Source organism: Amborella trichopoda, chromosome 10 (assembly GCF_054954075.1).
Source record: "Amborella trichopoda isolate Santa Cruz 75 chromosome 10, AtrichopodaSantaCruz75HAP2 v2.0, whole genome shotgun sequence".
NCBI classification, from domain to species: Eukaryota; Viridiplantae; Streptophyta; class Magnoliopsida; order Amborellales; family Amborellaceae; genus Amborella; species Amborella trichopoda.
The window spans coordinates 39,287,486-39,303,685 of record NC_142345.1 but is presented as its reverse complement, the minus strand read 5'-3'; the positions used below and the strand labels follow the sequence as shown (position 1 = coordinate 39,303,685).

At 38.4% G+C, this 16,200-nt stretch overlaps 1 protein-coding gene across 21 annotated transcripts in view; it reads left to right on the top strand.

Annotated features, from left to right (window-relative positions):
* LOC18434055 (ARM repeat superfamily protein) overlaps nt 1–16,200 on the top strand; it is a 47,093-nt gene that overhangs the window by 21,545 nt on the left and 9,348 nt on the right. For 6 of the 21 annotated variants that reach the window (XM_020666978.2, XM_088848790.1, XM_020666977.2 and 3 more), the window contains 12 exons: nt 5,771–5,830; nt 5,998–6,064; nt 6,159–6,223; nt 6,310–6,371; nt 6,482–6,605; nt 6,681–6,738; nt 6,886–6,998; nt 11,462–11,539; nt 11,689–11,751; nt 11,931–12,026; nt 12,160–12,269; nt 15,333–15,522. In XM_020666978.2, coding sequence (XP_020522637.1) covers nt 5,771–5,830; nt 5,998–6,064; nt 6,159–6,223; nt 6,310–6,371; nt 6,482–6,605; nt 6,681–6,738; nt 6,886–6,998; nt 11,462–11,539; nt 11,689–11,751; nt 11,931–12,026; nt 12,160–12,269; nt 15,333–15,522 — 1,086 coding nt within the window. Of the gene's footprint in view, nt 1–5,770; nt 5,831–5,997; nt 6,065–6,158; nt 6,224–6,309; nt 6,372–6,481; nt 6,606–6,680; nt 6,739–6,885; nt 6,999–8,050; nt 8,258–11,461; nt 11,540–11,654; nt 11,752–11,930; nt 12,027–12,159; nt 12,270–15,332; nt 15,605–16,200 lie in introns of those variants that run through there. The other 15 variants (XR_016042025.1, XR_016042026.1, XR_016042017.1 and 12 more) reach the window with 10 other exon arrangements.

The following is a 16,200-nucleotide window of genomic DNA, read 5'->3' as shown; positions in this document are numbered from 1 at the left end:
CCATGTTGGCCTTTTAACACATGGGAATCATCATCGTTCTAAGAGAACTGTGTATCTATATATATCATGTCACCATTTTGATTGTAATCTAATGAAACCACACTTCTAGAAAATAATGTTTGTTGCATTTATATGACCCCAAATTTTGTACACACACTCTCTTCATCCCAATAAGGGGGAAATTTTCAAAAATATCCATTTTCTTTGAAAAATTCTGAAGAGCCCCAATTTTTTCAAGAACCTCATCTCTACCCAATATTTTTATTAGGACCGTGAAAGTCATCACGAGCCAAATAGGTCCATGATGCGCATAAATCCACTTTCTAAATGTGTACTGCTGTGAAGTTTTAAACTCATTAGAACCATCATGATTCTAAGAGAACCATGGTGGCCTTTTAACAAATGGGAACCATCATTGTTCTAAGAGAGCTGTGATGGTCTTTTAACTTAGGGAAAAGTTTATATAAGGTTGCAACCTTAAAATGTAGAATCACATATGCACCTCAAAAATCTATCGGAAATGTTGTTTTAATGTTGAAAAAACCCTCTAATCGATCATCTCGACATTGAGATGTATGAATTTGAAAAAAAAAGTTTTTGAGTCCTGGAAATAGTGCATCTTGCAATACATTGTCTAGACCGTCCATTTTCAAGATTTTCATATATTTATAGATCTACTTGATTTTAACTACTTTTGGAATTTAAAAATTTCTAATTAGGTATGAAAATAGATTTTAAGATAATACTAAGAATTTTTTATAAAAAAATTACATGTGATGATAAATTTTTAAGGTGCGCCTTAATTGGATTGTTTATGGTTGCATCCTTATAGAAACCGCACCCTTTTAACTTATGTGAACCATCATGGTTCGAATGGAACCTTGATAGCCTCTTGATGAAGCTGTGCTATCATTGACTTATTTGGCCCATGATGACCATCATCTTGAAGGGCATTTGAGGCACAAACAAATGAACAGTAAAATTTTTTTTGGCATGAATGAGGTTTTTAAAACATTGGGTCTTTTTCAATTTTTTTGAAAAAAAGGGTTATTTTTTATAATTTCTCAATAAACTACAGATCATTTTGAGGTCTAGATGTGGTCAAAATCGGTCCCCTCCAATAATGAATCTAGACCATCAATTTGGTAAATTTCAATATCTAGGCGTTTACAAATTCCAAATCGATATTTTCTTTTTAACATTGTTAATCTAATGATAATAAAACTATCAAAAAAATTTGGATAGGAAATAAAATACTTCTAAGGCTTAGATCTAAGCATATAAAATGTGCTAAAAAACACTTTTTTCGGGCCTGTTTTCAAATTTTGCCTTTTGTGATTGTTCATTGGAATGAAAAGAGTGTAATATATATTTAAAAAATGCGGGGCTAGACTGCATTTCTACAATATGCGGTCCGGAGGTATAAAGCATCTGTCATGGATGAAAATACGTGGTCTAAAACAATTATAACTAATGGTCTAAATGTTTTCTTAATGTAATTTTTATTTCTAGTTTTCAATTTTTTTTTTTTTTTTTTTAATATTCATGATCTCCATATTAAAGATTATATATTCTCTGAAAATTAGGATCAAATTATATTTAAAAAATATATTTATTGCTAAGCCCTGCTATAATATGCGGGCTGGCAGCGTCCAAATTGTGGTCAAGCAAGTAGCACTAACATAGTTTTTGAAGATTATTTCATTACATTACTATAGATCTGTTGCATGAAATCATACACACACACTCTCTTTCTCTCTCTCTATATATATTTGAGATATGTACGAGGAAGCGTTAGCTAGTGTGCAGACAACTAGTAGAGAAAAGTGAATTCTCAGTGATAATGGGCCTACATCAGGGGTCAGCACTGAGCTCATATCTCTTTGGTTTGGTTATGGATGAGTTAACAACTATGTACAAGATAAGGTACCGTGGTTTATGTTCCTTGCGGATGACATAGTTTCAATGTTTTAATAAGCGGTAGGTAACACCTAGGCGGTCGGGGGGGTCCAGGCCGCCCATCGCCTAGGCAAGTGCCCAGAACTTGGTGGGCCTAGTAATTTTTTTTTTTTTTTGGTTTTTCTTTCTTTTAAATAGCCTCTAATGAGTTTTAGATTTCAAATAAACCTAAAACCCACAATTTTGCCCTTTTAGTATTTAAAAAATGACACAAAAATACCCTCAAGGAGCCGCATTTCCGCCGGGCGCCTAGGCGGGTTCAAGGGCGCGTTTAGGCGGGTTCCTGGGTGCCTAGGGATATCTGCCTAGTTTGGCTTCCAAGGCCTGGGCGATTCTGGACCGCCTAGGCACTGGGCGGTCAGGTTTTTAAAACTATGCCTAGTTTTGATCCATGAGACTAAAAACGACGTCAACGCAAAGTTAGAATGTCAGAAGGATGCTCTAGAATCTAAAACTTTTAAAATTAGTCTCACTAAGACAATATATGAAATGTAAATTTAGTAATAATAGGAGTAGAACAAGAAAGTAGTTAAGATAGATGGTCATGAAGTACTTAAAAGAGATTGTTTTCAATGTCTAGAGTCGATAATCCAGGAGATTGGAGAGATTGAGGAAGATGCCGCACATAGATTTAGAGCTGGGTGGGCGAAGTGGAGAAGTGCATCTGGAGTTTTATGTGATTGCTGCATACTTTTGAAACTGAAGGCGAAGTTTCCTACGATGGCTGTAAGTCCAGGCATGCTTTATAGGATATAATGTTGGGTGATCAAGAAACAACATATCCATAGGATGTGCATAACTAAAAAGAGGATGTTGCGATAGATCGGTGACAAGACAAGAAATAATAGAATTCAAAACGAATGCATATGAGGAAACTTAGGTGTGGTTTCAACAGGCGATGAGATAAGAGAAAGTAGACTTAGGTGAGCTGGCCATGTGTAGCATAGACCTAATACAACACCGGTTAGGTGGTACAATTTGGTTTAAATGGAAGGCTCTAAAAGGGTAAGAGAAAGGCCCAAAAAGACATGGATAGAGGTAGTGAGAAAATATATGGTGACTTTTGGTTTTACTGAGGGTATGGCCCGTGATAAAGAAGAATGGGGAACATGATTCATGTAATCGATTCCAAATGATTGGGATAAGGCTTGGATGACGACGATGGCGATGATAAAAGTCGATTAGTCTCTGATCTAAATAGTCTTCTAAACAAAAGTTTACTCAACTCTATATGCTTAACGATTGGATTCTCAAGTAGCTTAACGACTGAACTCGTTGTAGGTTGAGTTAAGTTTAGTTTAGGTTTAGTAGGTTCAAGCTAGTAGCTAAGGCAAGCAAGTAGGTTAGTGTATGGCTGGTAGCTAGTAGTTTATATATATATATATATATATATATATATACTCAGTAAAGACCAATTCAGTCTTCAAACCACCTCCAGAGCTCAGTAAAGACCAATTCGTGACGGTGGCGAACACTATTCATTTTCTCCTATAGGCGTTTTTAAGCTTTTTCCTATATATATATATATATATAATATTACTAATTGCTTTGTTTTGCACTTTACATACCCAAAGTAACTGGTGAATGAAAATCTATTTCCTTTCTATGGTTATCCTACATTTGTAGCTTTCTTTCAACAAGATTGGGAAGCAATGCGTGTCCTAGGGTGTTCATTATGTGGTCAAAGAATGCACCAGAGGGAAAAACATGAAATGTAGGTGTACCTTTACTTTTCCTTTTAAGTACGTATGAAGAAATGTTTTTGTATCCTATGTGGGAATGATCTCCAATATACCTATATGGAAATGATTTTGTATCTAACTTATTTTTAGGGTATAGAAGTGAAACATCAGTTGTTTAGGCTTGCAGCTGTGGCAGCTATCCAACTCCAGAGGGTACCAGCGACTTGGATACCTGGACTTGTATGTTTCATTTTCTGCCGGACTAGGGTTCTTGCTTGAACCATATTGAGTATATTATCCTTGCTAAGAGGATAGATGTGGTTATTTTGATTATCCATGTGATTTAAAAGAGGGCTGAATTTTCCTTTCTAGGAAGTTTCTTTGATAAATGAAATTTGATCTTTTTTGGAAGGAGAATTATGCTATTGTGAATTATGTTATGTTGCCCTCATACACATACATGAATTTGCTCGTTTTATTCTAAGTTTAGTAATCAAAGTGTTCAATTTGGACGTCATTGGACTATGAATGGGAGCTGGAACCTGTCGGGTCTAATTTATGAATCTCAACTGGTTAGAACCAGTTCAAATCGGTCTAAAAAGGTCAAAGCCGGTTTGAACTGGCAGGTTAACCAATTGGACCAGTGCGAACGTTTTGGTTCAGCCTGGATTTGACGGGTTCGGACCAATTTTTTTAACATTTTTTGGTTTCTTGAATTTTTCCCGACTTCTCTTGACTGGTGAGCTAGCTCCTTTTGGCACATCTTCTGTTTTTATGCATTTTTTTCAGGCCATCTGAGTGATGGACTGGCTGGTTTGAACCAGATCGGTGCCCTCACAGGTTCAATAACTGATCTGATTCTGATAACATTTATTGGAGGATCCTTGGGATTTGGTTTGCTCCCTAGCTGAATAAACTTACCAAGTCCTGAGTTTACTGATTTGAGTTTTAATTAAATATCTCTTGAAATTAAATTAAGAACTTAAGGCTTACATGTTATCGACTGGTCAGACCAGTGGATTGAATCTTATAAAGGCCAGTTTAGTTGAAACCTGAGTTCTGAAACTCTTGCAATTACTTTTCTTTAAAACTTGTGCCGAGACTAGTTGTCTTGGCCAACTCATTGAGTTATATAATAGACGTACTGTACGACAATATCTGCTAATACAGTGAATGAATGAAACCCTTCATTGATACTTGGGTGGTGGTGAAGTTTTAAACAGTGCTCCAGTTCCTGGTGGACAGGATTAGTCTCTATCTAGATATGTTCTGATTAAGCATATGAAAGATACTAGATCAAAACTTTGGTTTGTACCAAGTACAGGGCAAATGACTATGTGCCTGAAAGGAAGTTTACAATGTAATTAAAATGTAGGAAAACGGCTACGGCATATGTTTCATGACCACAGAGTCAATGAATAATGCTCCATTGGACTTTAGAAAAAGAAATCAACACATCAATCTGGGCGTGTGCATTTGTGTTAGCATGCACCATATCAGTGATATGCATGTGCATGTTTTAGTTCTTATGCTTCCTTTCCTGTGCCCATATATGTTCCACATTCAACCTGTTAACCTAGTTTTATATCTATATGCATGATGCCCTGCCCACAAATCTGTGCTGGATGAAGTAATAGAAAGGGATATCATTAGTTGCTTTGGTTGGTCTGCTCCAAATATTCATCTAGACCCAGCTGAAGATGTCTCAAAACTGGTTAGAAGTAGTGAGAGCTTTTGGCTGCTCAAATTGCCTGAGTCTGGTCAGCTTGGGTTTGCTGTCAATTTTTTTTTTTGACCGTTGTTGTTCTTTCCAGATGGATTGGCTGGGGGCACTTTCTGGGAGCTTTCTGAATTTTTTTACTTTGGCATATGCGTGTATGTGTACTGCCTACTGCACTCATTGACTTTCTGATTTGTTCATGCCAGTGGATTTGAGGGGCATGGCTGTCTGATAGGTTGCAAACAATCTGACATTTATATTTGATCATCATTTTTTAAGATGATGGTTTTTCTGGTTCTTTCATTATTCAATTTTTGCTCTACTGTTGTTATATTTCTTTCATATCCTAATGGTCTTCACTTGAATATCCTGTTGGACTTACACACTTTCTAACATTCATTGATGGCAGTTGAGGGAGGCAGCTATTTTTGCTTTAGGTTCTCTTTCAGAGTCATTTCATGGAGAACAGGTTTGTCTGTATTCTTTTGCTCAGAGTCCAATTATAATCTGTATCCCACGAATTATGAAATGCAATCTTGTGCTTTCTTCTGGTATTGTAATATACAGGATTAAATAATTTCAATTCCTTGAAACTTCGGTAGTCTAACATTTTTCTACATGGTTTATTCTTGCTAGGTTGATGGAGTGACTCTCGGCTTTAAAGATCTTTTAGAGCATATTCTTACTGAAGATGTCCAGATAAGTATGGCATTCTTCTATTGCTGTATTTGTTGGCGATGTACGAAAAAATATACGTAATAAATATTACTTAGTTATATCTTTTGCTGTCACTGCAGGGGCGCATGAGTATCCTTTTCTTCATGCACGTGCTTTTTGGGCTGTTGCCAAGTTTTCCTCTGTGGTAAATAATGCCTGTTCTTTGGCCTTTTAGAATTTCAAATATCTCTTTGAAATTTTCTAGTTAATTATTTGCTTTACAATGGGCAGGTTGGCCGTAGGATTCATGAACAGTATCTCTATGCTGCTATGAAAGCAATTGCTTCAGATAGGTAAGTTTTCATCATTTATTGACTAGATAGTCGCATCTATACCAATAAATTGAGTATTATATAACATTTACATTAGTACTCGACTATCAAGAACATTTCAATTTTTACAGCCGTTCACCTGTAATAATTGGTGCTTGCCGAGCTCTCTCCCAGCTCTTACCAGAGTCAAGCCCAGAGATTGTTCAGCCACACATAATGGGACTGCTTTCTGCTGTAACTGAACTTCTTAAGCAGGTGTGTATGTCTCCAGAAAATGGTTCCTTCTCTTAACTATTTTGTTCTGCTCATTGAAAAGTTTGTCGTTTGCAGGCTTCTGACGAAACACTTCACTTGGTGTTAGAAACACTGCAAGCAGCAATTAAGGCAGGTCTGACCTATTTTGTTTATTTGAGTCAACTTATTTATGATGTTCTGAGGCTCTGAGCCAGATCATAAGTACATTGTGCAATACCTGATGGCTTTTACTGGTATGTTTAATGTAAATTGCTGTTCGTTTGTGTTTTTGAATTGACAGGGAGTTCTGCATCGTCAGCTTTAGAACCAATTCTCTCTCCTTTGATCCTTAACATGTGGGTGCACTATGTTTCAGATCCATTTATCAGCATTGACCTTGTTGAAGTTTTAGAGGTGGGTGCTGAATTGTGTATGTTTTTGTTTATTGGCTTTTTATATAAAAGCCTTTGATTCTGACTGGCAGTTGATATGCTTACACTTTAATATCTTTAGGTAGATCCTGTTTCATATCATTAGTTGGCATGACAGTCTTTACGAGGGTTTCTGGGCTTCCAAATTTGCTTCTCTGGGAATGATTGTAAAAAATTACATTGAATTGGCTATCTCTGATAGCACAACCAGTTATCTCAAGGTAGGGCTTGTCTGACTCATCTCTGTAAAGCCACTTGATCACATTTCTAGAGTGAGAGTTGATAGGGCTTGTGTAAATGTTCCTTGGGGAGAGTGTTACTTCCTAGTAGTGACCTTTTTTGGTGATGATTTAATGAAGTAAAATAAATATGGTCAATGTTGAGGTATGCTAGAAACAAACAGTGACTGCTCATAATAGATAGAGATCCCAAAATACTGTTACCTTTCCTATCAACACCTCAGTTTGCTAAACTACCTACAAGAGGTGTTGCTTCCCTAGGCATGTGGTAGCTTCTTGCTGTGGTAGTGTTCTTTGCATAGTTACCGGGATTGGGAGCGAGGTCAGATCCCAGATTGGGATCGAGACCACGGGATCAGGAGATGCACAAAGATCTGTGGGATAGGGATCAAGATTTGTACACATTAGTTAAAGGAATCGTGAACTCAATATGAAGGGAGCACAATCCAAATATGTCTAGGACAAATAATATAGGTATATGAGATCGAGGTTTGTCCAACGTAGAATGGAGGCTGCCCTAGAGCAGTTAATTAGGGTACTCTAGCTTGGGAATGAAGCCCATTAAACGATATGATTAATGTTTTTTTCGAAGTCAAAAACCATAGTAATACAAATAATCCTATGTTTAGAATATCTTTTTGTTACCATTGGAGTGTATTCATAAGGCAGAAGTGAAACTACAATCCCAAAAAGTGGATTCAAATTTCAGTCCTCAGGTATGAAAAAAGCTCTGGTGTTTGATGAAAATGCAGTGTCCTTGTTTTCCCTCAATTTGGGTTCGTCCTTCTGCTTACAGGTGATTGGGCATGCATCTGGTCTAACACTCTCTAGATACAAAGCAAAAAAAAACAGAGTCCAAGGACGAAGAAGGGGTCAATCTGCAAAGAATCTTTGTAATGGTGGATATGGTCATTGAGAGGACATTAGAGTCGAAGATCAATTCAATAAAGCTTATAGAGATTCCAGCAAGTAAGGATTTGAGGAGGACATGACGAAACTTTAGGTTTGCAGCTACTGTCTTTTATCTGCGGGTTCCATAAGTGTTTATTTTTGTGACTTACAAGTTAAAAGTTCATACTTCAAGCATCAAACCCTAGTCGCCATTGTGGGCATTGAGAATGTTTCTCAATTTGTTGATCTCAATACTGAAAGCTGATTCAGATTTAACAAGTTTTAGAGAAATATGCTCTTGTATATATATATATATATATATATATATATATATATATAAGAGAGAGAGAGAGAGAGAGAGAGAGAGAGAGAGAGAGAGAGATTATGAGCTAGGGAGTTAGAGAGAGGATGGGTGGGGGGAGAGGGTGTGGTCAATGCATGCGACTTGAATTGTATTGGTGATCTTAGGTACCAATGTAAACGAAACTCGATTTCTTGTTGGTGGAGGCTCGATTCCACTTAGTCATGGACCCATGTTTGGGATGAGAGGGATTTGGTTCCCATTAACTAGGGATCTAGATCCCCAGTTTTGTGGATCTAAAAAACATTTGGAATGGGATCCTTTGTCCCAAAGTGCAGGATCGAGCTTCCGGAGCTGGATCTCCCCCTCTCAAAGTGCTTTTGTCGAAGAATGGCAAATCTAGATGGGTTCTTGTGGTCCACCAATGCAGCCATTCCAGGCACCTAGCAAAATAACCTGGGCTGGTCATAAAATTAGATTGGGAGAAAGCTTATGACCATGTAAACTAGGTTATCTTGGATGAAATGCTCTCTAGGATGGGTTTTGGTAGTCGTTGGAGGAACTGGATGAAAGCGTGTTACTCCCACCCTTCTTCTCTATATTCATTAAGAGGTCACCCGAAGGATTCTTCCCCTCCTCTAGGGCCTTAGCAGGGCAAGTCCCTTTCCCCATTCTTATTTGCTATAATGGCCGAGTTATTCAGCCAGTTCATCTCTCGGATGTTATTTCAGAAAGATTCCATGGTTTAAGTCTGGACCCCAGGGCCCTATCACCACCCACCTCCAATATGCCGACGACAACCTCGTTTTCTGCGGTGCCTCCCAGTAGGAACTTGATAACCTTCTACTCTTTCTAAAATGTTTCGAGTTCTCCATGGCTTTCAAAGTAAACCTCAACAAATCTAAGATGATAGAGCATTGCTCTGGACCTCCAAGTTACAACGAGCTTTGCGGACAGTTGGGGGGGCCAGGCGGAATCTCTTCCTTCTAATTATTTGGGATTGCTACTGTGGATTGGCAAACCAAAGAAGCGTTGTTTGTCCCACATGGTCGATAAGGTGGATCACAAACTTTCTGGCTGGAAGGGCCACTTTCTCTCTCTGTCAGGGAGTCTAACCCTCATTAAGGCAACTCTTGCCAATATTCCGGTGTACCAGCTGTCCCTCTTCCACATGCCGACAGCAGTCGAAGTCCATCCTCTTCTCCTTTGCTCTATTCAAAAGCCATATTCGCTTTCATCCCAGGGAAGGAAGGTGCTTTTGTTTCTGGTACGACCTTTGGTTTGGACATACCCCCCTCACAGACCAGTACCCATCCTTCTTCAGACTATCCCAGAACCAAGGAACGTTGGTGGCCGATGAACTGACCCTCTTGGGTCCCACTAGAACATGGAACCCGACCTTTAGGAGAGCACTTAATGAAGCTGAAAGTGCTGACTTTATAGACCTCGCTGCAGCCCTCCATAACTGGTTCCTCGCACCTCAGGGCCCTGATCTCATCATTTGGACTGAAGTCCCTTGGGAAATTCTTGGTTTCCTCCTTTTACCCTAAACATTTGCAGCCACTCACTTTCCCATTGTCACTCACTTCCTTGGTAGCACAAGCCTGGTCTTCCTTTGCCCCTACAAAAATGCAAATCTTTTCGTGGTTGGCCTTGTCCGAGAGGGTCCTCACGGTTGACCAAATGCAAAGGAAGATGGGAAGGCCCCTAACAGATGCGTTTTGTGCTATGCATAGAGGAAAGCAACACCTATCTCTTCCTCTTGTGCCCCTTTGCCCATGAAATTTGGGGAGCTCTCCTCCGGTTCTTCATATGGCAATAGGTAACACCGACATCTGTCACTCACCTTTTCAGCTCTCTGCACCCCTTCCGTTTGCCAAAAGCAGGCATCTTACTGTGGAAGGCTTCGTTGGCAGCCACTCTTATGAGCTTTGTGGATTGAGCATAACGATAGGATCTTCCGAGGTGGACAAGCTTCGTCGGCTGAACTCTTTGTCAACATCAAATCCTTGGTAATCTTTTGGGCTACCAACCACAAGCATTTCAAAGGTTTATCCCATGCCGCATTCTATCAAGACTGGGAAGCTATTCTTTTCTTAAGACAAACCCGCATCTCACGAGCTTCCCTTTGGAAGCCATCAGACCTAGGACAAATCAAGCTCAACTTTGATGGTTGCTCCCTAGACAACCCTAGCCCCACAGGAATTGGGGCTCTCCCTAGGGACCACAGTGGCTCTACCCTCGTTTCCTTCTCCAAAAATATCAGACACTTATTCTATAACAGCAGAAGCATTGGCTCTTCTAGAGGGCGTCAAACAGCTCAATCCTCAGTGGAACTCCTCGGTAGTGATCGAGGGAGACTTTAAGAGCGTGATAAGTTGGACTTTTGCATCTACTCCCTAACTTGGTCACTCACTCAAATTTTTGATGAAATTGCTCACATCTGCAAGGATATGCAAGTCTTATGGAGGCATACTTAGTGGGAATCATAGCAGGAAGCTGACAGTCTCGCTAAGGGGGCTGCTACATCATCACTGCACAACCCCTTAAGCCCCTTTTTTTGATGGACTTTGACTTGGAAGTGTCTTGTGTACCTACTTGGTTACTAATTACTGGCCTAATGATTCTATCTACAGGGTTCCCTACTTAGGGGTGGCCTTTAATTTATTGTGCAGCGCACCCCTTGGTGGCTTGCACATTTTTTGTATGCAGAGCTCCCGGCCTGTGGAAAGCCTATATTTTTTTTGTCTTGGACCCCTCTTTACTCCTTAATGGAAATAGTAAAGCTAACATGTTCAGAAAAAATATATGCTTCCTTTATCGCATGTTTTCAACTCTAAGAATTCACCCAATTTTTTTTTCAACTCTATGACTTAGTTGATTTGTTGTTGAAGCATTTTAAGGACAGATACGCTTCTTTGTATTTACTTTATCATGTCTTGTCTAGAGGAGCATGGTTGCTGCTGTTTTATTTTGGGTTTAGTGTGATGAAATTTTTGTACTCTGACTTCTCAGGCAATCAAGAATGTTCCTGGATGTCTGCAGCCTCTTGTCTCGCGGATTTTACCTTCCATTGCCCCTGTTTTGGAAAATGTATGTATGATTGGGATTGCAAGATGCCTCAATTTTAAAGCTTTTGATAAGCCAGAATCTCTTTTTTCTTTTGTTTCTGGTAGGCATTGAAATTCAGAACTTTGTTATTATGCAGCATGGTTCTTATTGTGGTATTTGGAATTTGATAGCCGCAGCAGCAGCCTGAAGGATTGGTTGCAGGTTCATTGGATATATTGACTATGTTGTTGAAGGTAAGGACATTATTACATTATTATTGCTTTGTGTGTGTTCTACTGGAAGTTTTAATTTTGTATATGACTACTTTGTTTTCATTTTACAGAATATCCCTCGTGAAATCATATGTCTCATTTGGTTTTTGCTTTAAATTTCAAAGTGGCATATGTATAAGCTTTTTGATCCTGTTTTGCAGAATGCTCCTGTGGAAGTCGTAAAAGTGGCATTTGAGGTTTGCTTCAATTCTATCATCAAGATAGTTATTCAAAGTGAGGATCATGGTGAGATGCAAGTAAGCTTTCTTATCTGTAATGTGTGGTGCTTTTCATTGTTTTGGTTAAGTCATCCCTGTATGGACGTTCATTCCACTTATTTATTTAATTATTTTCCATTTCCAATTGCTTGGGGGTTTGATGCTTCTGCAGAATGCAACAGAATGCTTAGCTGCGTTTGTACTAGGGGGTAAAGCAGAATTGCTCTCTTGGGGAGGAGATCCTGGGTTTACATTGAGAAGTCTGCTGGATGCGGCTTCAAGGTTTGTGTTTCTTGCTCGTTGCATTGTATAGTATCATTTTAAGTTGAATTCAATGTTGGGAAAGTCGTGGGGTGGCGCCTAGGCGATGGGGGAGCTAAGCTACCGTGGCGGGTGCCAGCGAACCCAATTGTCCATTGTTTTTTATTGTTTTATTTTTTATGTTTTTTAAGGTTTGGTTAAATACCAAATCCCCTGGATTTGAGTTCAAATGCCTAATTTTTTTTTAAAAAAAAAAAGAAATTAAGAAGAAGAAGAAGAAACCAAACAGTGAACCCATGCATTTGATTTGGCTTAGGTTTAATGAATTTCGGGCTTCAAATCCTAATCCAAATTGGTAAACAAAATTAAAACACATCAAAACAATACTAACCACATTCTAAAGATGAAATAAATAAAAAATATTGCAAATAAAAAAAAACATAATTATCTATAAATATCTTATGACAAATATATAATTGCTCATAAAACCCTAATCCAAAATTTGAAAATCTATAGCCTGTAAAATGGAATCCTTCAAGCCTTGAAAGGGTGAGCTTTGGTTCCCAAAAACCTCTTTTTACATCCCCTTCAAGCGCCAAAAGATTGGGCGCAAATGGCTTTCGATTTCACAAGAAATCGAAAATTTTGGATTTTCGTTTGATCTTGGATTACTCACATGAATTCCGTATATGAGTATGTTTTTGGCTTGAAATTGGTTCTCCAAGGGATTTGGGGGGCTAAAATGACCCCCCATGGTTTTAATACAAAGAAATTTTGGGTTAAAAGACTGAAAATGCTCCTGACCGAGGGGCACTTTCACCCCTCTCTGAAAGTTTTCTTGGACTATCTGGACAACCAGCCTGGGCTGCCAGCCTAGGCGGTCGCCTTTATGCATGTCCCCCCCCCCTCCCGCCTAGGCTTCGGTGATGCTCCCAAGCCCTTTGGCCGACTAGGCAGCCCGCCTAGGCAGTTGGGCTGGCGTATTTTCCATCATTGGTTGAATTAGTGCAGCTATATTGTAGAATGGAAACTTTAATGCAATTCTATGGCTAAATATAGCTAGTGTAATGAATTTGTATTTGCAAAGAAGTATTTTTCCTTTTCAATCTTCCACTTTTTGTATTTGGGTCCCACTCATACAAACCTTGCAATATTATTGAAAATGTCATGTCATCCTTTCCGAATTTGATATTGGTCGTTTTCCTTCTATGGATTTTGGAAATATTTGTGTGTACATTCAACTCTTATACTGCCATGATGTGGATTTATGATTAATGTAAATCCTGATGGTTAATTATCACAAAGCGAAGTAGTAAAACATGATCATATTTATGATACCTGTATTATGGATCAATCTCATTAGAATTGGGCCAACTCTTAATGTTTAGGAGTTTGGTCTTGTCAAAACCTGTCCAATCACAAGTTTAACTAGTTGTACCAGATTTTTGTAAAAATAAAATTGTGAGAATAGTTTAAAGGAAAAAGTTTATATAAGGTTGCAACCTTAAAATGTAGAATTAAACATGCGCCTTTGAAATCCATTGGAAAAGGTTGTTTTAATGTTGAAAAACCCTCTAATTGTTCATCTTGACACCGAAATGTATGAATATGAAAAAAAAAAGAAAAAGATTTTGAATCCCAAAATAGTGCATCTTGCAACACATTATCTAGACCGTCCATTTTCCAAATTTTCATATGTTTATAGATCTATTTGGTTTTAACCATTTTTGAAGTTGAAAATTTTACAATTAGATATGAAAATATATAGGGACTTATGACGTCACTGAGGATATGACCTTTAATAGAGCAGAATGGAGAACCAGGATTCATTTAGCTGATTCCAATTAATTGGAAAAATGCTAAAATGATGATGATGATATGAAAATAGATTTTTATGTAATCCTAAGAATTTTTTACACCAAAATTACATGTTATGATAAAATTTGTGGGTGCGCCTTAATTGGATTGTTTAAGGTTGCAACCTTATATAAACCACACCCTAGTTTAAAAATATAAGATATTACAAAATAAGTCTTCGTAGCTGGTCAAACAAGTAAAAAAGAGTTTGGTCAAATATTGGTTTTGACTGCATTTTACTAAACCAGGTCCTTGTGTTGGACCAAATAGGCCAAGGCACCGGTTAGCAGTTTGACTGGTTGGACTAACTAGTGCAGTCCAGCCTGATAACGCCGTCGTAGAAAACATCAAAAGCTACTAATAATGATTAGAAATGAGTCAAATCACTGTAAATCAGATTATGCCTTGCCGTTCTGGAACATTATAGTTGAATTTGTCTTACTCTTTATGCTATTGATAACCTAGGTCACAAGGATGTCACCATCCATGGTTGTGTAATTGGCATGATATGTCTAATATGGTTCCTTAAACAGTGGCATGTCAGACACAAAACTCTCGTTTAATGGTAGAGTCTGAGCATTGGTACCTTAAGGTGCTTGTGTGGCCATGTATAAACTTCAAATGCTAATTAATATATGTAGAACTAATATACACATGGCCAATATATCCCATTTGAGCTATTCTAGAAAAATGTGAGCACTGCACACTTCTAAAGAAGCATGTCTTAAATACCACACATGACAGATGTGTTTAAGTCATGAGCTTTGTAATTGGAAGTAGGACACATGCCTCCCTATATCTTAATACACTTGACGATGGGTGAGCAGGGCGTTGTCAGTGCTAGATAAAATAAATATCGAACGCACTTGGCAACACTGACCGGATGTGTCAGCTGCCGGATGTGTCAGCTGGAGTATCTGATGTGATGACACATGGTCAGTTATGGTCTTGGTGCCTGACACGCTTCATGCCAAAGCATGCAGAACACCCTTTTCTTTGCCCCAAAGTTGGTCAATAACCGTAGTCATTTTCTAGAAATCCATAGTGCTATTTTGAGCTTAAAGAATTTTTTATTCTATGTTATTTAGATTTTCTCACAATGCATCTTCTTTGAGCCTCGTGTAGATAGTGTGCTATCAGAAGACACAGCCTGTTTATTATGCTTGTCCCATTTGTATTTGGTGGTCTATGCTATGTGGAGCTGACCTGAAAATGATCTGCATGCAGGCTTCTGGACCCTAATTTGGACAGCTCTGGATCACTCTTTGTGGGTAGCTACATTCTACAACTTATTTTGCATATGCCTTCTCAAATGGCACAGCACATTCGGGATCTTGTTGCTGCCATTGTCAGGCGCATGGAATCTTGTCAGATAGCTGGCTTGAAAAGTGCACTGCTACTCGTCCTTGCCAGACTGGTGCTTTTCGCTTCTATTATTATTTTGAAAATCTGAAGTGAACATGCAGCATTTATGAAATTGAATCAAAGTTTTCAATGGCTTTGGTGTGATTTTTATATTCTGTTCATTCTACCCACCCAGAGATCAAACATGGAGAAAAACTTTTCACTTCATGTCTTGTACTAGTGTATGGTACTCTTCTTCAATATGGTTTCTCTTTTGTTTCTTTTCCAAATGGAATAGATTTGAATTTATTGCCCTATCAAAGGCATCTGGATGAAAGAATAATTGGACAGAGAATGCATGTGACAAGCCTCTTGTATTCTACTCTAAATAGCATCTAGTTTGGGTAATAAGGTATTGCTCTTCATTTATTTGTATTGGAAATGGAAATTGCTATTTGGGGCTAATCTAGACATTGGACAACTTATATCGGTGACATTTATTCTGTCCACTGGTGCTCATGATCGTTTGACTGCTTCATTGGTCATAAGAAGCGTTTGAAATGTATTGCTGCAACTGCAGGACAAAGTTAGTAGACAGATGTTTTCAGGTGGGATCTTTGCAAGAAGCTGGGTATGTTTTTTATGTAATTTTGAGTTTTTATAAGGTTTTTAGTTCTTCGTACCCTTTCTGCAGTTGAACATGGGGTTGTATCAATCATTGTTATTAGGTACGATATCTAGTGAAAGTAAT